Source organism: Anolis sagrei, chromosome 4 (assembly GCF_037176765.1).
Source record: "Anolis sagrei isolate rAnoSag1 chromosome 4, rAnoSag1.mat, whole genome shotgun sequence".
Lineage (NCBI taxonomy): Eukaryota > Metazoa > Chordata > Lepidosauria > Squamata > Dactyloidae > Anolis > Anolis sagrei.
The window spans coordinates 57,857,175-57,879,848 of NC_090024.1; the positions used below are offsets into that span (position 1 = coordinate 57,857,175).

General features: G+C 40.2%; 1 protein-coding gene across 3 annotated transcripts; it reads left to right on the plus strand.

The window, feature by feature from the left end:
• The first annotated feature begins 717 nt into the window (after nucleotides 1-717).
• On the plus strand, nucleotides 718-22,200 carry AQP4 (aquaporin 4). Of its 3 annotated transcripts, none has more exons than XM_060775204.2 (5): nucleotides 718-867; nucleotides 8,606-9,020; nucleotides 13,578-13,742; nucleotides 14,950-15,030; nucleotides 16,314-22,200. In XM_060775204.2, the coding sequence occupies exons 1-5, from the start codon at nucleotides 836-838 to the stop codon at nucleotides 16,590-16,592; spliced, it is 972 nt and encodes a 323-aa protein (XP_060631187.2). In that variant the 5' UTR covers nucleotides 718-835; the 3' UTR covers nucleotides 16,593-22,200. The 3 variants fall into 3 exon arrangements, with proteins under 3 accessions (XP_060631187.2, XP_060631186.2, XP_060631185.2); XM_060775203.2 differs by lacking the exon at nucleotides 718-867 and adding an exon at nucleotides 875-975; XM_060775202.2 differs by lacking the exon at nucleotides 718-867 and adding an exon at nucleotides 1,053-1,332.
• The last annotated feature ends 474 nt before the right edge of the window (nucleotides 22,201-22,674 follow it).

Genomic DNA, 22,674 nt, shown 5'->3' on the forward strand with positions numbered 1-22,674 from the left:
AAATTACAGTAGCAATGGAAATAATTTTATGTTTGGGCAGGCCCATAGCCAGGATTTCGATTAGGGGGGGGCTGAGTTTTTTTCAGGGGGGGCTTCGGGGAGGGGCTGAGTTTCGGGGGGGGGGCTGAGTCTGAGTGAAAGAGGGTCTACCGTAGCAAACCTTTTGTATCACCCCAATACCCCCATGCATATGGGATATATTGAGTATGGTGATCAGATCATGATATGAATAAACATAACAGTTTAAATAATGCACCAGTAAGGCCTTTTTGCGGACCACCATGAGAATTTCGGGGGGGCTGAAGCCCCTCAAGCCCCCCCCCCCCCCCCGGCTACATGCCTGTGGTTGGGGGTCAACACAACATGAGGAACTGTATTAAGGGGCATTAGGAAGGTTGAGAACCACTGGACTAATGTTTGGCAGTTGGAAAGTGCCATTGCAAGTGGACAGGCTTACTCAAGGAAGACCTGGCCCCGAATCTGCAAGGACAGAGCAGGGCTTGCTGAGGACAGAAAGTCGCTCCCACTCCTCTGGGCCAGGTTGCGCTCAGATTCCAACATCTCTCAAGGCAGGGAAACTCTAATGCAGAGCTGGACTCTAACTTGGTGGGGTCTCCGCGCCCCTCTCCCTCTCTCTCATTCTTTCTTTCCCCCTCCAGGGGCCAAGTCAGAGCAGTAACCCGACCCCCAGCCAGAGCGCTCCGGTCCCCCACTCGTGCCACCAACGCCACTGCTCCTCCTCCTGCTGCTGCTGCGACTTCTGCTCCTGCCTCTCTCTCTCTCTCTCTCTCTCTTCGCCCGTCCCGTCTCTCGGAGCGGCCAAAGCGGGGAAGAGATGAGCGACAGAGCAGCCTCGCGAGGCTGGGGGTGAGTCCTGCGCGTCCTCTTGCTCCGCGGGCGGAAAACGAAGCCGGAGTTGGTTTAAGGCGCTGGGATGTTTGCTTAGCGGTGGTTTGGACAGAGAAGGCGAGTCAGGTGGGGCGGGGAGTGCGGAGAGAGAGGGAGGGAGGCAGGGAGGGAGGGAGAAGGTTTGCTCCTTCGTGGGGAGGGCAGGCAGGCGTGGAGCCTTCCAAGGGTCTTTCTCTCCACTTCCCACTTCCCCAAGCAAACCATGAAGTTGGGCAAAGGCGGTGGAGGCAGAGTGGCTCCGTTGGGGAGGGGGGAGCGAGGCCGGGCGGAGCTTTGGGGAGGGGATGCTCCCGGGAAACCAGGTCGGGGGCTTCCTTGTTTTCCAAGCTGGGCGAGAAGGAGGTCTGTGGCAGACTTTTTCCCGGGCGCCGAGCAAAGAAGAGCGAGCGATAAAGATTGACAAGAGCCCGGCTGGAGGGCTGGGTAAGGCACTTCCCGCACGCGCGCCTTCTGGGCCAGGACGACTTGGGGAGCATCTCCACCCGTGGTTCTCAACCTTCCTAATGCTGAGATCCCTTCATACAGTTCCTCATGTTGTGGTGACCCCCAACCATAACATTATTTTAGTTGCTACTTCATAACTGTAATTTTGTTACGGTTATGAATCGTCATGTAAATATCTTACATGCAGGGTGTATTTTCATTCACTGGACCAAATTTGGCACAAATACCCAATGTGCCCAAATTTGGATACTTGTGGAGTTGGGAGGGATTCATTTTGTCATTTGGGAGTTGTAGTTGTTGGGATTTATAGTTCACCAACAACCAAAGAACATTTTGAACTCCACCAATGATGGAATTAAACCAAACTTGGCACATAACTCCCATGGCCAACAGAAAATACTAAAAGGGTTTGGTGGTATTGACACTGAGTTTTTGGAGTTGTAGTTCACCCACTTCCAGAGTGCACTATGGACTCAAACAATGATGGATCTCGACCAAACTTGGCACAAATCCTCAATATGCCCAAATTTGAACACTGGTGGAGTTTGGGGAAAATAGACCTTGCCATTTGGTAGTTGCAGTTGTTGGGATTTATAGTTCACCCACAATCAAAGAGCATTCTGAACTCCGCCAACGATAGAATTGGGCCAACCTTCCAACACAGAATCCCCATGATCAACAGAAAATGCTGTGTTTTCTTATGGTCTTTGGCGACCCCCCTCACAACCCTCCCAGGGGTCCTGGCCCCCAGGTTGGGAAACACTGATCTACACTGTAGAAAGAGTGCCGATTAGCCACTTGAACTGTCATGGAATCCTGGGAGTTGTAACTTGGTGAGGCACCAGCACTCTTTGGCAGAGAACGCAAAGGACCTTCAGTGACTGCACAGCATTGAGCCATGGCAGTTAAATTAGTGTCAAGCTGCATTCATTCTACAGTATAAATCAGGCCTGGGCAAACTTGGGCCCTCCAAGTGTTTTGGACTTCAACTCCCACCATTCCTAACAGCCTCAGGCCCTTTCTCTACCCCCCCCCCCAGGGGCCTGAGACTCTTAGGAATGGTGGGAGTTGAAGTCCAAAACACCTGGAGGGCCCAAGTTTGCCCAGGTCTAGTACAGACTCACCCTTAAGTTTATCTCTTTTGTTTTAAGTTGATGACCTCTCCCTCACCCAAGCTGCTCCTTTCTGCAGGCATTTCTTCCTCTCCAAATATGACTCCTACTGCTACTAATTGTCAGAAATCCTCTACAGCTGTTGATGCAATATCAAAGACCTATTTCAGCACCATAAAGTTACCCCCAGACCAAAAAGAAGTCCACAAAAAGTATGGTGAGCAACCCTTGTTTGTGTGCCTCCCCTATTTGGAGACCCAGAAGTGCATCTCTCCTCCTGAAACGTTAAACCGAAGGCTGTGTTTGTACCTGCTAAAGGTCAAGGGCAGCCCCCGTCTTTTTTTCACCTAGTTGGAAGGGCTCCCACTTGATATACCTTGGGCCAGCAGTTTCCTCGCCGTCACTGTATATGCTCTGCTTGTCAACTCTCTTCTCCAAATTGGGTGTATGTGGGAAGCCCATCTTCCAAGTCCTCTCTGCAACTTCAAGTCCTTTTTAGATACCTGCCAATGCTGCGTCCCTCAGCATTTGCTGGCCTCTTAAACCCTAAGGAGGTGGGGAAAGGATGCCATTCTCGTGCGTGCAAAGATAATATTTTGCTTGTTTCTCGCAGGCTCCTCCTGCCTTTCCTCCCTCCCTCTGACACGAACTGGTGCTGGAGCAAACACACGCATTTTGAGTCGGGGAACTGCTGGCATGGACTTTGCAGCCGACTACTGGTGCCAGATGTCTTCTCTCTGTGAGGGGGAAACTCCTTCTCTTCTGGCATGGTGATGCAGCCTTAAGTGGTGGAGGTCTCTGGGATTGCAGCAGGCACTTGCCACAGGGAGGATTTGAAAGAGAGGAGAAAGCTAGAAGAAGCCACCTGCTTCTAACAATTCTCTGAGGCACGGGGTGCAGGGACAAGACCACTGGATTCAGGTGGAGAAAAATCCCATCCAACTGGAGATCTCATTGGCTTTACACCACAGAGTTATAGTGGTATGGGTCCACTTTAACTGCTATGGTTCCATGCACTGGAAGTCTCAGATTTGGGTTACTGTGAGTTTTCCAAGCTGTATGGCTATCTTCCAGAAGTATTCTCTCCTGACATTTTGCACACATCTATGGCAGGCATCCCCAGGGATTGTGGCTGCCATATATGTGAGCAAAACCTCAGGAGAGAATGCTTCTGGCACATGGCCATACAGCCTGGAAAATTCACAGCAATCCAGTGATTCCAGCCATGAAAGCTTTCGTCAACACAGTCTTAGATCTATTTTTGAAGAATGGGGTTTTCACACTCCGATCCAGAGAGCTTCTCTAGAGTCTCATCAAACTACAGGCAGTCCCCAAGTTACAAACAAGATAGGTCCTGTAGATTTGTTCTTAAGCTGAATTTGTATGTATTTAAGTGTAAGTCCGGGTGAGGGGGGAGCTTTGGATAGCATAGGGAAGGGTTAACACCTCTATGGAATTGTTTTGCTGCCTGTGACCCAGTATTGTGCAGAATGAAAGGGACCCAGGCTACCTCACAGGGCTGTTTGGCTAAAAATGAAGCTGAGTTTGAATGAAGTTGCAGTTATACATTTAGAAAGAGGCTAATTGTAATTGGTGGCTCCCATATCATTGGGGTTGTGAATCTTCTGTAGGAGTGCATTCACACCAGTAGTTCCCAACCTTTTTTTGACCGGGGCCACCTGACCAAGGACCACCCTCCAACATTAGTACCAAAAGGGTTACGAATCAGTTTTTGGTCAACTTTAGTTTCAGTTTGGTTATTTGGGGTGCTTATTTGGGGTGCTGATTGAGAAAATTGCATTGGATAGATCATATCAGTTATAGTTTCTGATACAGAACATATGCCATCCAGTAGTCTGCTCGCCCACAGAAAACCGTATTTAATAAGCTGCGGCACTATAAGATGGTTTCATGAGACCAGGCGATATTCTTGCAATGATGTAGTAACAGTAAGGCCACAGTCCATATTTTAGTTCTTGTAGACCACTAGTTTTCCATGGACCACAGGTTGGGAACCACTGATCTTCACTATAGGGTCAATGCAGTTTGACACCATTTTAACTGTCACTGCTCAATGCTATGGAATAGTGGAAATTGTAGTTTTATATAGTCTTTAGCCTTCTCTACATTCTATGGTCAATGTAAATGGGGCCTACAAAAGCATGTTGGTTTCCATGATTCTGTAGAAATGAGCCATAGCAGTTATAGTGGTGTCACCCTGCCCTAGGTTTAAAGAGACTGTCCAAGGTGCTGAACCTCATTCTGAATATAGGTTCAGTGCATGGAATAGCAACTTTAAAGTTCAGAGTGAAGGCCAGAGCACATGCAGATGTTTGGGATGTAGACAACACATATTCTTTATAATACTGTAATTCAAAATTAGTGCAGTATTGACACTTGCACACATTTAAATAGATTTCAACCCCAGTTTCAAGGCATGCTATCCTGAATAGAGGGAAACATTATACAATTTCATGATAGAAATACCCAGCAGTTGATAAAGTTGTTTTGAGTACTATTAATTACTTTTTCAAGTACTATAAGCCCACCCATCCAACTCCTCTATCTGTAGGACTGATCCCCACAGTTTCAGTTACCTTCATCTGACAGAATATGTTAGTTTTAGATGTTTTCTTGTTCATCCAGAACAATTGGACTAAAGAGTTAGGCCTGGGTAACAACGGAAAAAAATGTTTCTAAAATTGATTCGTTTTTTGGGGGTTTTTGCATTTCGATATTTAAAAGAATTCCGAAATTTTTCTTTTAAAAAGTTCGATATTTACGAAATTTCGTAAATGTAAAAAAAAATTATGAAACATTAACGAAACAAATACGAAACAATAACGAATCGATTCGTTAATGGCGGACGCGACTGCGCAATACGCTAAAAAACCTCCAAATGGGACAGGGGGAACTTCTGAAGCTTCCCTCTCCCTCTGTTGTTGACTGTTGGTGTGATATTATATTTTTTTTCACTAATTAAACAAAAAACAACTATAAAACTTGCCCCAGACATGCGGAAATAATAACAAAACGACCTCAAACCGATAACGAAACGAATACATAACGAATCCGAAGCATTTACAAAATGAATTTAAAAATTCGTTTCATTTTTAAGTTGCTCCAGAATGGTTCGTTATCGCTTCGTTATAAAAAAAATAACGAATTTTTAACGAATTACGAATTAACAAAACGAAACCGCCCAGCCCTACTAGAAATGCTACAGAGGTATCCTCCAGTGGAATTATAAGGTATGCTTCCATGGGTAGTCCTTCATTTCTAAAGGGTTTGTTGTTATCTGTTGTCATAATATCAAAACTGGACGCAAACAGGTGGAGAAAGAAATGTAAATCCAGAGTTCCCACTGAAAAGTCCATGACCGTAGTTCTCACAGGTATAACGACCATCACTGGTAGCTAAAGAGCAGTTGATCTTAATATTCAGTTAGACTCATGGTCCCAGACCATTTAAGACCAAAAGAAATCATTTGAGTTGTGCCTATAAATGAATTGGCACTAATGCATTTATACAGAATCAGTATTGGAATAAGACATACATTTGACTGTCAGTCTGATCATTCATTTTTCCCACATACAGTCATGCATCCCGTTAGTATATATGTAACTGTGGCTTATGCATACCCATTTTGAGATGGAACTATTCTTTAGCAAGGAACCGTTCTTTAGCCCTTTGCATCCTGTACAAAACCTTCCTCCTAAAAGCTGTCAAGCCTACTGTTTATACATGGAGAAGAGGCAAGAACAAAGCAATTGGTCTTGGCTCTAAGGGGAAAAGGAAGGTGGGTGCACTCCAATCTGGACACCCATTTCATTTATTTTCCATTCACGTTCAAAACTAGCTGTATCTTCTCTGAATAGCCTCTCTGGTAAGCTGCAATGGCCTCTCCCAGGCCTTTACAAGGTGATGAAAGGACACGGAGCTCCATGAATGGAATGTTACACTCTGCTTGCTTCATGCAGAATCTTGGCCAAGGTCTCCCTTTCTAGTGGTGTTCAAAAACTCACTGGGTCTGAAATCTGATAGACCACCAGGGAAGGCAATCAGTTATACAAGTTGTACCTTCCAGTTACACTTGAAATGAATTGCCCACATCTTGAACTCCAAAGGGCATTTGGCAGCATTGAGTGAATCATATCATCCAGCAGTTTGGATATATACAACCCACACCTACAGTAAATGAAATGGTGAAAACCATACCATAATGGCCACATGGTCTTCAGACCAAAAAGAGAGTTTTACTTTGATACTTATTTGGATAAATAGGTGCATATGCACACATTCTCTTTTCCATCACAGTTTAAGGTTTAATTTTCTGAGAGTTACTGGATCAGTTTGATGATTGTCAGTACCAATTAAGTCTGTTGAGCAGGAGACTAATACCACAATAAGGCTCAATGAGTTGTCTAATAATTGACAAAGTCCTTCAGAACTATTTGTGAAGCACATAATATTGTTTTGAGTATATATGTTGTGTTAGTTAGGCTAAAGATGTATATCACCATATATCTGTATACTGTATACCACCTTTATCTACAAATGCCCTCCCTATTCCATCTTCCTGCCTGGTTAATGCCCTGTTCTGTCACTTTATTTGGAGAACATAGGTTGAAGACTGGTGTGAAATAGAATGGTTATTATTTTCTGTTCTAGGGACTGTGAGTCTCAACAAGAAGGCTGCCATCAAGTGGGAAGTGATGTTCATAATAAAAATATGAGTTCCTTGCATTGGCATAGCGCAAGGGCAGACAGCTGGGGACCTCCATAGTTGTTTTTGGGGTTTTTTTTGCCTTTATTTAGTTCCCATCAGACCTAGCCAGCAGTACCAAAAAGATGAATGTGGACAGTGCCAACAAAACTTTAACAGACTGGCAACTACCAGAAAAGTTGGAGATTTGGAAGGTTTAACCCCATAATCACATTGTGCGGCTATATCACAACATCTTAATTTTTTGTTGGAAACACCTTTGGTATTAGCAGATACACTCATTCAAAGTATATCCTGTGACATGACATGCAATTTAATGAATGGCCAGTGTGGCTGGATCCTGCATGCATTTACTGTTCCTAAAAGACTTACACTACATGTTTGGAAAGATAAAAATCATTTACGTATTGTTCGATGATTAGAAAATCTGGAGCAAACTCATGACTATGTTTATGAACAAAGAAAGCTTTTAGGCAAGGAGATGGAGCAACAGCACCCTCTGTGGCTGGAACCAAGCACAGCCTCTAAAAGATGCTGAATAATGAGAAAAGCCTATATATACCTCTATCTGTCATCTGTCTTGTCATGGTATAATTGGCATTGAATATTTGCCATATATTTGTTCTATGTTCCACCCTGAGTCCCATTTGAGGTGAGAAGGGTGGAATATAAGTAGTGTAAATAAATGAATAAACATACCAACTGCTCCAATCCAAATGTGGATCTGAAAATATAGCCAAGTTAACATATACTCCTACACCACATTACTATTCTATGAAGTTCCTTCTCCTTTCCCCGCTTTCTTTAATATTAGTGGTTTAGTGAGGTAGCCCCAGACAAGTGTTGCAGGACCGTGGATAGCCATGACTTGAACACTTGTCTAATATGAGGCCATTGATCTAGCTTGTGTCAGCTCATCTCCCCTAGGCACCAGTCTCTTTCTAAAGAGTGGCTCCATCTGCAGCAGGCAAAGCCTAAGATATACATAGGGGTTGAATCCCTCAGTGGAGAAGACCAGAGCTGGTTGGTTGTGGAACAGAAGCTTATTTAAGGCTAAGATTGCCTCTCCTCTTTCTCAGAATGAAAGACCTTAAAGAGTCATCATCTGAGAGTCTATCATTCTGTCACTGATACAGGAGGAAATATTTTTCACAGTTCTCATAGTTGGCAATTAATGTTCACTTTTGAAAATATTGCCTGGCATCATGTTGGTAAGTTATAATGAATTAAGATGAAGCTGTCAGGGTGAGCTCAGCCAATTGCTGGAACTATAACCCCATGTGTTGTTAGCTATTTATGAATAAATGTTTAGCCTACCACTATTCCCATTCGTTTTGAATAATACCATCATCCTTTTGAGCAAACCTCAAGACTGCCAAATGAGCTTATGATGTTACTTTTCTTTTCTTTACAGTAAGTGTGGACGCCTGTGTAAGTGCGAGGCCATCATGGTGGCATTTAAAGGCATCTGGACTCAGCCCTTCTGGAAAGCTGTTTCAGCAGAATTTATGGCAATGCTCATTTTTGTGCTCCTCAGCCTTGGCTCTACAATCAACTGGGGTGGAGCTGAGAAACCTCTGCCTGTGGACATGGTCCTTATTTCTCTCTGCTTCGGACTCAGCATTGCAACAATGGTGCAGTGCATTGGACACATCAGTGGTGGCCATATTAACCCTGCAGTGACTGTTGCAATGGTCTGTACTCGGAAGATCAGCTTGGCCAAGTCATTCTTCTACATTGCAGCCCAGTGCCTTGGTGCCATCTCAGGGGCAGGCATTCTCTACCTTGTTACCCCCCGGAAGCTGGTGGGGAGTCTAGGAGTCACACAGGTAGGGCAAAAAAGAAAATCAAAAGTTACCTGGTTGTTTTTAAAAAGAAATACAATCAAAGACAACCTTAACAGTTCAGAAAGTCTTAGATTTTTATCCCATGACCTGCCTGTAGTGGCTTGCTATTGACGTACCTATCTATATAAAAGTCAAAGTCTGTTTGTCTGTCTGTCTATGCCACAAAGGCTGTTGCTAGGTGACAATCCAGTGGCCCTTTATGATGTTTATGAATTGCCCAAGGCTAGGCAAAGTGGCCTTCTGTGATCTCACTGTGAAAGAAAGGTGACAAGTATATGAGGGGAAGCAAGCAAGGAAGGAAAGAACCACAAATGGAGTCATGTTGCCATGGGGACATTGGAAGGTAGACCCTCTCAGAGCTGGAGAAGGGAGAAAGGAGAGGGGAAGAAAAAGAAAGGGGGAAAAAGAAAGGAAAGGAGAAGGAAGAGAGGGAGGAGGGAAGAAAGAAAAAGGAAGGAAGGAAGGAAGGAAGAGAAAGAAAAAGGGGTAAAGTATAAGAGGAAAGAGAAAGATGGGATGAAAATAGGAGGGTAGCGGTTCCTCTGATTTATTATTTATTATTTATTTGGGGTTCTTGTTCCCCGCGCTTCTCACCCCGAAGGGGACCCAGGGGACCCAGGCAATGCTAGATATGCTAGTATATTATGAAGATGGGGTTGTGTAAACATTAGGTTGTGTGAACATTAGAAAATGTTAAGTACTGATCAGAGGGTGAACATCTTCAGAGGGCACCGAAAGGTTTGAATGGGAACTACAGTTCCTTGATGGAACTGGCAGAAAATTACTGGTTAAGTAACCGAGACTCAAATGCTGTGACTTTTCCCCTTGGTTGAAAAATACAAAGACCACTCTTGCTTCATTCTATTTTTAATACAATGGATAATTTTTACCAGAATAGTTTCACATGCAAATCAGATAAACTCTGGCCAAAATGTTCATTGTTGCTGTAGATACATTAAAATGTCAATATCCATGAGACCCATGGATCTCTCTAGACATTTTTGAGATACTTCAGTGCAACTCTATGGTATTCCTGGGCCAGAAGTCCTTCATTTTAATAGAGTTCACTATTGTCTGTGGTTTTGCATATCCATGTGCAGTCCGGGAACATATGCCCTATGGATGTGGCAGGAGGAGGGGGTTGTATTGTGCTTCATGGGCTTGCATGAACATAATCACACAGTCACTGGGTGATTTAAATCTCATAAATGAAAATCATTTAGTATAAACTGTAAATTAATATGCCCTAAATTTGCTTTAAAGGCCTTGTGCATAGGAGCATAGCACAAATTACAGAATAAAAAGGTAAAGGTTTCCCCTTGCCTTTGAATTTGGGTGGTGTTTTCACTTGTTATTAATATTTATATAACTATCCCTTAAATATAGTTACCAGATCTCAGGGCCTCACCACTCTTCTCCAGTCTTAAGGGTAAGGAATCCCAGGGCAAGAGTGCTGCTTTGAAAGTTGTATAGGAATATATGTTCCTCATTTGGAGATGGGACTCATACACTATATACACATACACTATATACACATAGCCTGAAGGTAATTTTATATGATATTTTTAATACCTTTGTTCACAAAACAAAGTTTCTGTGTACTGAACCATCAGAAAGTAAAGGTGTTACTATTTCAGCTTCCTATATGAACAGCTTTGGATTTTGGAGCATTTTAGAATTTTGGATAAAGGAAGCTCAGCCTATAAAATACCAGATTTTTAGAGGCAGGCTGCAATACGAATCATGATTTCATTTATAAGAAAGGGCTTATGTATTTTTATTTCCATTATGAAGTGACTGCATAAAAGTAGAAATCTCATGGCAGACAAATAAAAGGCATTTGTATCAACTATTGTTGAACAGTAGATAACACTTATATTTGCTCTCAAAAGAAGGAAGTGACTTTATGTGGTAGTGATTTGGCTTACTGGCAGTTTATACTTTATGCTCAACAATTGTTATTTCATAGATATTATCTTTTTAAAATGATTTAATATTCAGGAATAGCATTTAGGCTTGAAATGTCATTTTAGGATTTTTATTTTTTTTGTCAGGAGCAACTTGAGAAACTGTAGTCACTTCTGGTGTGAGAGAATTGGCTGTCTGCAAGGATGCTGTCCAGGGGATGCCCGGATGTTTTGATGTTTTTACCACCCTTGTGGGAGGCTTCTCTCATGTCCCCACATGAGGAGCTGGAGCTGACAGAGGGAGCTCATCCATGTTCTCCCCGGATTCAAACCTCCGACCTGTCGGTCTTCAGTCCTGCCAGCACAAGGGTTTAACCCATTACACCACCAGGAGATGGATGAAACCCTCAGTGTTAAATATTGGTGTCATTTTTATGATGGCTGACAATATTACACACTCACTATGTTACTCTTCTTTAAAACAGACCATGCCTCACTTTCTAGCTTTGTTCTCTGCTAATAAGCAGTCCCATCAGTTAGCCTTGCTGCAGGATATTAAAACGTACATGAACTGCATGCTGCCTGTTTTTAATTGAAACTGAAATTAATTGAGTTCAAGCTAATTAATGGTTTTATAATAGAACATTTAAATTACAGCCTTCTTAAACCAAAAAAAAAAAGTGAACAATGTGAGAATTCAATTAAAAAAGAGGAAATTTGTGTTTGGAAATCACTACCACCTTAAAACAAGCCAGGGGAACTGTAGCAAAATTACTTTCCTAGATCTTGAAATTGAGCAAGACTTTTCATTCAAAATTAGGAGGAAAGCTGGGAGTAGAGATTGGAGACCACATTGGTCCCAGGGGACTAGAAGCAGTTTGTGAGCTTAACTGTGCACATCCCATCAATTTTAGCTGGAGTCTGTTAATTTGGATTTTATTATATATGATTATATGCAGAAGTCCAGTTTTGTGGTTTGCTACCCCAATGCAAAATATCCCAGCTCAGAATATGCACACTGCTGTCAGTTCTTCAAGTTGATATGTCAGCTGCATGACATTGCCATTACCAAGCCAGGAAAGGGAGCATGACAAGGAGCAAAAACTATCCTGAGATAACTGGGAATTTTTGAGAACTGCATTTAAATAAGGTCACTTTTTCAAACACCTGTACGCTTTGGGTGCATGTCTACAACAACTCTGCACTGTAGTAGCAGATCATCATATTTTAATGAATTTTTAAAATGGAAGAATTATGAAGGTAGGCTAAAACCGTGCAGATGGAAAACACTATCATGGATTCTAAAACTTGGGCCCCATTCAGGTAGTACAGTGAAGATTTCATCCCTTCCTAAAAATAATGGTGCTTGGAGGAAGTAACGGTTGGCTCAATGTTACCCCTGTACAATTTGTATGAGCACACGTAGCTGAGTCAAACAAATGGTTACTGGGAAGATGTCATCAAGTCAGGCATTTTTTTTCTTGTTTTGTAACCTCAAATCACAAGAAATGACTGACTAGAAAAAAAACAATAATACTTGGGAAGGTAAACAAATGCCTGCCTGTTGACATTTGAGAGGTCAAACAATTTGAACTGGGACTGTAAATAAACTATAATAACTTTATTCTTATATCCTGCTTCCATCTCCCCAAAGGGACTTGGGGCAGCTTACATGGGGACCAAGCCCAATATAAACAAAGGTTACAGAGTAACACAATTAAAAATATATAACAATCAACTATATTAAAAAGAGTAAACTCAATAAAATATAAAGCATCATAAACATAAGCCACACAACAAACAACCAATGGCTGAAATGTGGGCATGTGCAGATTTGAGACTATTTGGGCAGGACAAGGACAAGTGCAAACATAAAACTGTAGGGCCTGGCTGGGAATAAAGTGCTCTAGATACAAACATTAATTTAGGGCTGGCGGACTTGGTCAGTAGCTAACTATTATTCAAAGACACATTGAAACATCCAAGTCTTCCTGGAAAATTCCTTTTGGAGGAAAATTCCTACTGCAGTAGATGGGACTTATAGTAGTTGTAGGGCAAAATATTTGGAAAGAAAAAGGTTTTCCTCACTTGGTATTGATACAGAATTTTGTAAAGATGGGTAACAAAATGGAACTGTGATTCCATTCAAGTACTATAACTAACTACTATGACAGTATTCTAAAGAATACTAAGATTTGCAGTTTAGAGCCAGGCATTTAGAAATCTCAGCCAAAAAGCCCCATGCATTACCAAAGTTCATAATCCAAGATTTCATAGAGTGCAGATCTAGGAGTTAAACTGAAATCATGGAGCTGCAATTTTGCAGTACCATAGGACCCTTAGTAGACCATAAGATCAGTGTGTTTAGCAGGAATCTTTTAGTATTACCTTCATATAATAAAAGCTAACACTCGTGTGAAACAGTGCTTTCCAGTCCTTGCCATGCAACAGAAAGGATATGTTGTTTAGGTGGTTTGCATCCATCCATTCTATCTGCTTTTTCCTTTTTGTAAGTTCACTCATGCATTTGAAATTGCTTTTCTCCATGTGGAGGATATAATATGTTCATCTACAAGTCACATTCATACTTTCTTTATGCTTTCTGCATTTATGTTTTGCTTCCATTTTCCAGGTACATTCAGAACTCTCTGCTGGCCATGGACTAGTGGTGGAACTAATAATTACATTCCAGTTGGTTTTTACTATTTTTGCCAGCTGTGATTCTAAGAGAAGTGATGTCACTGGTTCAGTGGCATTAGCGATTGGACTGTCTGTTGCAATAGGACACTTGTTTGCAGTAAGTTGCAACCTCCTTCCCTACGTTGTGCTTTACAGTCAAATGTAAACCGAAGGTAGTTACAATCTTTTACTTTCTCAATAGGAATCCTATTGAGAAAGTAATTCATAGCCATAGCAAATACCATATCCAGATATCCCAGTGAGGGTGTTAGGGTGAATATCTATTAGATAGATAGCCAAATCCTCCTTCATTTCACCAGGGTTCAGAGAGGAGGACCTGGAGGAGGATCTCTGAGATGGGCAGTTTATTGCTCAGACCATCCCTGTATAGAGCATGAAAGGCTGCTTTCCAGGCATCAAGGAGAACCTAGGTATGAAACAAACGCCCTAAATACTACCTGGAATCAGGGCATCAGTGGAGCATGCTGCCTTTAAAAGCAGGAAACTTCCTCTAGCCAAACTGCTGGTGCAACTTAAGTTCACCTCTTGACAACTCTACTCATAAATACTGCATTTATGACTCTAGGACTGTTTAACTGCCCTACTACCATGGTTGCTTGGACTCTGTTCTGATTCACAGCTTTATTTACTATAGACTATTTGACACTGGATACCTCCTACTTCCATGGCTTTTAAAATTTTGCACTTAAAATTCTTGTTCTCTGTTAAGAGCAGAAGAGCATTGCCTCCCAGATAAAAATCCTACTCTCTCAAGAAAAAAAGCTAGTTCCCAAACATAACATTAAAATAATGTAAAACTTCAGCAGAGCATTTTCATACAATTTAGGCATACAATATAAATTTTCTTCTTGAGGAGAGTTGTCCTAGCTTCTTGATCTTTTTGGTTGCCCATTTCTAATAATTAATTTGAAAAGTATAATGTGAATAATAAAATGTATTACTGTTAGAAATACATTGTCCATTAGGACTATCCTGGATATACTTGATGGGTTGGGTTTAATTTCAACTGGAGGACAATTTGACTATATCAATAGCACTTGCATTGGAGAACATAATATAGTGAGTTTGTCTTGTGGGATTTGAACATACAGAGCAGTCTAACCATCAAAGCTGTACTTGTGAAAAAAATAGTGAACCATTTTTTTTAGGGGGGGTTGCAATATATATGATCCTGATAAAGCAAAAATAATTCAGTAAAATGGAATATGTTCAGGATAGCAATTTAATCTTATCAAAGCTTAATCCATAAGAACCAAAGAGTCGTCCTTCAATAAGATTAATCATTTTTCTTATTTTTATTGCAGATCGGTTACACAGGTGCTAGCATGAACCCTGCTAGATCATTTGGGCCTGCAGTTATTATGGGGAAGTGGGAAAATCACTGGGTAAGTGGTTGTGCTTGTTTATCTCTTAGCTTACTGGAGCATTTAACAAATATGTTTATTATTTTCTCTTTTAAAATTACACACAAATACATGTATAAATGGGAAATGATAAATCTGTTACCATAAAGCAATATATATATATATATATATATATATATATATATATATATATATATATATATATATTGCTTTTTTGAGGTTGTAAATTCAAACTTATATATGCTGCAATCCTATACCTGGGAGTATCCCCTCAGAAACATAATGAAACATATATCTGGTCAGAAATGTATAGAAGTATGTAACTGGTCAAAGGAGGGGTAGAAATCTAGATGTTGTTGAACTGCATGTCCCACCATCCTATCCATCACAGGAAATGGTAAAGTATGTTGGGAGTTGCAGTCCAATAATAGTAAGAGTGTTGCTCGTTTCTTGCCTTTGATATAAAGGTTTAATATTGTTTGAAAGTATCAAGACAGTTTGTGAGAATTTTCATTCAATGGAATCAATGTCCACCAAAATGTACTTAATCTTATATAGTAATTAACAAAGCCACTCAGTTAGCTAGATTCAGACATTTCTGCAAGGAAGTGACCCCTGAATTTGGCGGTGGGTCTTTTCCTAAATCTAGGTAAGCATTTTGGCTTCCTCTGACTTGTACACCAAGTTTTGGTGGAGATGAAGAAGTTCGTAAACTGAAGAAGCAATTGGCATTTATCCGGCCAGTCTTTTTGACCAAAAAGCAATTGCACATTGTCGTGATGAAAGTGATTGAGACCATTGTTAATACAGGTAATAAACAGATCAGCATCCAACTAAAATTCAAGGGTATCAGTCAAAGCGTATCTTCCTATATCAGCTTTTCTAGGCCCTAAGATTCTCAAGAAAGTCCCTGTCTCTCAGTTGCACTCAATCTTGATTGGGGATGCAAGATAAGGCCTTTTGAGTGGCTGCTGTAGATCTGGAATCCTGGAATTCACTTCAAGGTAGAGCAGATTGCTCCCTTTTTGCTGACCTCCTGTCAACATGAAACACTTTTTTTATTTTGGCTACTATTGCCTCTCCTTTTGTAAGGTATGAGTGGCTGTGACGTGGGCATGGGAAAAGAAACTAAGCCAGGGAAATTGTGAAGTTCCATATTTTGCTTCACAATCATGGAAGGAACAAGGAAGTGGGAGCAAACCATGCTATTCCAGATAAAATGCTCTTAGGAGCCTGCCATTTCTCTGAAGCATTGTTCCTCATCCATGCCTTCCTGTGTGTTTCTCTCTTTCCATTTTGTACAGATATATTGGGTGGGTCCAATTATCGGAGCAGTTCTTGCGGGTGCCCTCTATGAGTACGTCTATTGTCCCGATGATGAAGTCAAGCGTAAATTCAAAGAAGCCTTTAATAAAACAAACCAGCAGTCCAAGGGGAAATACATTGAGGTAGAAGACACCCGGAGCCACATAGAGACGGATGACTTGCTCCTGAAGCCTGGAATCGTCCATGTCATTGACCTGGAGAGAGGTGATGATAAGAAGGGACGAGACCCAACCAATGAAGTGCTGTCATCAGTATGACTAGCAAGGAGCACTGAAAGCAGAGAACAGCCTTCTAGCATGTCCACAGATAGCCTTCCACCCATAAAAGAGACAGATCTGTTGTAAATTAGGTCCCTACGTCAGTATCAATTTTTAGGGAGATGGCAACATCACATTAGCTGAGTAATTGGACTGTACTCCCGTCCCTTTGAAATTGTAGCAGTTAACTAGGTTGAGAGACCTCACAGATTATTCCAAATTCATAAATATATCTCAGGCAATAGTCATGTGGGAAATCTCAGATTTCCCTCTGCATACCGGGCAATTTTTTGAATGAAGCATTGATTTTTATGCAGGCTGTTATAAGCACAGAAAAGTGATCTCTGACAATCAGATATGACAGATGAAACTTATCTGAAGATGCCTATAGACACAGAAGGAAGTGTCTATCAGATTGTTCTTCTGACACTTAATTGGTTGTTGTCAATCCTGATTAGAATTTTAATTACAAAGACTATGGCAGACTGAGCAATAACAGGGCCAGCATGTAGGACAGAACAAATCATTTCAAAGCATTGCCTTGTCCCCTTTTTTCTTTTCTTCTAAACTAATTCTTTCTCATTTGTTTTCTTCCATGTTACATTTGGGAGAGTCATAATTCAGAGCACAAACAACCAGAAAGTGACATTTGCCATTTGAAAGCTACAGTCATTCCCCAAAGCCCTCTCTTTATGACTACAGATCTTGAAAGTAAAGATTATCGTGCTTCCAAAACATCATGGTAAAAACGTGCATCGTTTTTGTTTTATCCCTTCTTGAAAAAGTTCTTAAGTTATTCATCTATTTTTCACATTCTTCTGCTACAGCTATAGAAGTCATACAAGGACATGTCTTGTAAATGATGCAATTTTACTTCTTGAAATGGGTGCAATTCAACCAAAGTTAAGCACTGCAAATCAATTTCAATATGAGACATTCAAACACGTGCTTAACTTTCTGGTAGAGTCTTGAAAGAGGTTAATTTTGCAAATTATACATCTGCTAAAAGTATGCAGGTGTAAGACGATAAAGGCTGGTCTGTTTTCAGTGCACTTATTCATAATTTTATTATAGCAGTTTTATATAACTGTAATCTTAAGTTACTTAACAATTTTTCACATATATTTTTTAAAGATAGACATATAACAGACAGGAATTTTATTTAAACTACTGCTGGAAAACACTTTGGTAACAGATGATTTGCTTTTGAGTACACCAATGCTAATAACAGTTACTTTAGAGCAGCTTCAGATTCAATGCATCTTTTATATACAAAGCATTTTTGTGAAAAGCAAAGATGCAAATTTTGCATAGATTATGTAGTATGCAGAACTCTGACATGTTTACTCTGCCTTGCCCACATCCAGTGTACATTTCTTTGAAAGCTACAGTATAGTCAGCAGCAGTGTCTGAAAATGCCATGTGATTGTTTTACTCATTAATAACCATGCAGTTGAGTACAATTTGTGAATTTTCAATGCATCAAGAAACCAGCACAGAAACCAGAAACTAGCTTACAGGTTTATGTGATGTTTACTGAATGTTGAGCCTGCTATTTACAAGTTTCAAATGCTTTTGGTAAAAAAAAAATCACACTTACACTAATTGTGGTCAGAACTTAATTTTGCTATGGCTGAGATTTCCTGGTACATGATGTATCACTTCCTGTCAAAAATTAATTAATGAAATGTGACAATTACACAGAAGCATCTTGATAATATCTATTTTTATATGAAATGACTAGCTGTTGATATTTCTGGATAGAGAAAAAACAAAGTCCCACATAACCATGATACCATGATGAGCTACATGCTATTTCCTCCTTGGGAGTATTATTTATTTAGGTGAAGCTATCATGATTAAGCAGATTCAAAGGAAATGATATTAAAAAGAAGCAATTGAAGATATTTTGCAATCCTTATTCAAATTTCCAATGCTAGTCCCTCCAAAGGAAGAACATAAGAAGACATAGTCTATGATACACTATAGTAAATGATGTGCTGTTACTTGTTAGTGCTGAACACCATGTTTGGTATTTTTTGTTAAGCAAAATATTTTTTGTTAAGCAATATAAATGAGTTTATACATAAACAAATGTTTATCTCAATTAAAGATGGGAGGGTCTGAAAAACTACTGGAAAGAATTGGGGGAAGAAACAGATGTTTCTCATTTTTTCCAGTTTTTTCCCCATTTTTCCAGTTTCTTTCCAATTTTTCCCATTTTCCTCAATTTTTCTGGGGTTTTTTTTTTTAGGCCTTCCCATCTCTAATCTCAATAGAATTAAGACTGGGCAGCTTTTGATCGTGTGAGGCTTACTAGATACAGAAATTAAGCCTTGCACATTGTTTTTATTAGAGTATGAAAAATTGGGGGCTTTTGGACTACAACTCTCAAAGTCCCCCCATGCTTATGGTGGCTTGGGATTATGTGAGCTGTAGATTGAAAAGTTACATTTCCAAACTCTGATTCTCATACATAAAGGGAACTAAATATTTGGAAATATAGAACTGCCATGAAATGAAGGTGGAAGCTTTGTGGGTGACCTTGAAGCTCCTAAATCTTCAACAAATCACTGGCTCAAAAATATAATACTTATGTACACTTGTGTAGCAAAACATTCTTCATTATTTGATGCCAAGTACAGATCAAGATAACAGATTCATTCAATATCTCTGAAATTTTAAAACTTGTGAGGGAACTCCATCTTAGGGATGAAAAATGTATGAACTTCCAGCTGTTGGGCTGAAATTTTTACACACCTTAGAAATCAGAGGCAGTAGTGAGAGAAAATGAGAAAAGTATTTAAAGTAGTAACACAGTTCTATATAGAGAGAACTGTGATAACTATTTTTCTCATTTTCTCTTACCACTGCCTCCCTAAGACGGAGTTCCCTCACAAGTTTTAAAATTTCAGAGATATTGAATGAATCAGGAAAAGACACAAAGTACTGAGTTGTCATTTTAGTAGTCGGATAAACTGCACAAATATCCTTGGTTACATTTTCTTTGGTACAACAAAGGAGAGATTGCTATGGACACACTGCTGTTCCCTCACAGGTTTTACAATTTCAGAGATATTGAATGATTCTGTTATTTCGATCTCTATTTGGAATAAATGGCCACAACCTCAGATGATGCTTCTGCATTGTTTTGCACTGACAATACAGTTGCTTTTTGGTTTTATTTTGAGGCTTTATGTTGTGTAGAAAACAGTAAAAATTTGACCCCATGTTCTCTTTAAATATGTATTTTCATAACATTTCATCAATTCATGTTTCTACTTTACACTGTATTTTCATAAACTATGATGAACTTAGAAACTGTTCTGATAGCTTATTGTTCATATATGTTTAATATATTAATCTTTTGCTTGAGATGGTTTTGGTTGTTGCTGCTTTGTTGAGAACAGCAGGCAGTTGAACAAAGTAGCATAAACAAATGGCTAACTTCAGCAGAACTTATGCTAGTTGAGATTGATAAATCCCATAACTTTCAATGGGATCATCTAAATAGGACTAGCCCTTTAATTAGTATTCATGCTAGATTTAGCCCTGAGAAAGTGGTGTTTTCAAGCCCTAATTTATGTTGACAAAACTAACAAGACCATTGCAGCAGTGGGAAGAAAATGTGGTCTACCTAATGTTGTTGGGACTGTCTCTTCCATCAGTCCTTGCCAGCAGGACAAACGATAAAGATCCCTTTGCTGAAATACTTGGGTCCAGAAGTGTTTTGGATTTAAGATTTTGAAATACCTGTGTATGGATGGACATACATAATAATATATCTTAGAGATGAATACTAACACACAATTCAATCTTTTCTTCTTATATACCTTACACACATAGCTTGAAGGTAATTTTATATTTTGTTTTTCTTGGGTCTGTGCACTAAATAGAGTTTTTGGTCATTGGACCATCAGAAAGCTAAAGTGTTATTATCTCAGCCACTTATGTGAATAATTTTTGATTTTGGAGTATTTCAGATTTTGCAATTGTGGAAATGGAATACCCAACCTATAACAATTGCTGTCCAGCAACCTTTGGTGGCTGAAATATTACCCATCCCACCACTCACTGACATTGGGAAAATTACTTGTAGACAGCTTTGCTTGCTTTTTAATTTTCCTTCTTTTCCCCATGATCTTTAAGCTGCTGAGCAGTGGTGACCATTGAAAAAAGAATCCATGCTGGAATTGTCTTACTGTTACCAATGTGGGAAATGAGGGCAAATTGGCCCTCCCATTTTATACAGAAGAGAGAGAAAATACCATGCTAGCCCCAGAGCTATCTAATGTAGTTGTGGGCCTTTGGGGAGATATATGTCAGAGGAGTGAGGAAGCCTGGGATCCAGCAGACCTGACCTGACATGCCTCCAGGCTGTTCTGCTTGAGCTCTCACCAGTCACAGGACAAGCCAGTCCACAGAGCATACTGCAGGGAGGCATTCGATGGGCAGCAAAGGTACTGCAGGCTCCCCTCACTCCCCAGTTAGAATTGAATTTATACTACTTCCTACTGCCCTTCAATGTCTAGCTGTAGAGTTTCATCTAGATAGCTTGAAACATGTATGTTGAAAGTATAGAGAACTGTGATATGCGAAATGGATGTACCTCTATGTGTTCACATTCGTGCATATACATCTGCCTATACTATATTGGTAAAAATAGGCATAAATTGCTTCTTTCTAATGTAAGCTTATTGTTATGATGTGGTGGAATGTGTATTGTATTCTCTAGAAGGAATTCACTGGAAAATATTCATTGCAGTTCGCTACAAGGGAATCCTATACATGCTTAGTCAGAAGTGAGGCTGACTAGGGGTGCATCTACACTCTAGAACAAATGCAGCTTGACACAACTTTAACTGCCATGGCTCAATACTATGGAATTTTGGAAACAGTAATTTGATGAGGCACTAGCAATCCTTGGCAGAGCAGGCTAAAGACCTTGGAAGACTACAACCCCCATAATTCCATAACATTGAGTAACGGCAGTTAACTTGGTGTCAAACTGCACTCGTTCTATAGTGTAGATGTACCCTTCCTTATTTCCAGGTTAAAATTCACCCATATTTTGTGGTGTGAGTTTGAAATGAAATGCTTGTTACATAGAAGGCAGGCATGTAACATGGAAAGCTAAGTACATGACAGTATTTTCCACCATCCTGAAACTTTCACATTAAAATAGAGTATCGAGGTGTTCTTTGAAGAACCTGGAGTAAATTTGGAAAGGCAGGGGTCCACCTTAGCTCTGCAGGCAAATTGCTGAAATCATAATCTGAAAAAAATTACAAAGCAAATCTCAGATCAGTCCTCAAAACCATATTTATAAACTCCTTTTTAAGAATGCAAAAGATAACATCCTCTGTCATCCGTAGGACCAATGCTGTGGGAAGAACTGAATCTAAAAGTACTAAATAGGCTATTTAAAATGATCTAATAATGGCATTTGATCAAAACTGATGTGGTAATTCTGTAATAAACCACAATTATAACATTTGGAATAATCTACTTAATATAGAGATGCTACTGTCGATAATAGATTGTTGTTTCCCCTTTGTTGTGCTCTGTCCATTACTGTAGTTTGTAAATAAACGATTGTTTTGATTCACCTTTGCATTTTCTTTTTGAAATACAGTAAAGACATGAAACATCAGGCAGAGAAGAACTTTGTAGTATTATTAGTTAGGTAAAGGCAAAGGTTTCCCCTGATATTAAGTCAAGTCTAGTCATATCTGACTCTGGGGGGTGGTGCTCATCCCCTTTTCTAAGCCGAAGAGCCAGCGTTGTATGTAGACACCTCCATGGTCATGTGACCAGCATGACTGCATGGATTGTCGTTATCTTCCCATAGAAGCAGTACCTATTGATCTACTCACATTTGCATGTTTTCAAACTGCCAGGTTGGCAGAAGCTGAGCCTCACAGCGGGAGCTCACCCCGCTCTCTGGATCTGAACCACCAAACTTCCGATCAACAAGTTCAGCAGCTCAGTGATTTAACCCACTGCTCCACCAGGGGGCACATTATGAAGTGTTCCAGCATATTTTCAGAATGAATTAGTGTTATTTTCATAAGCAATCAGT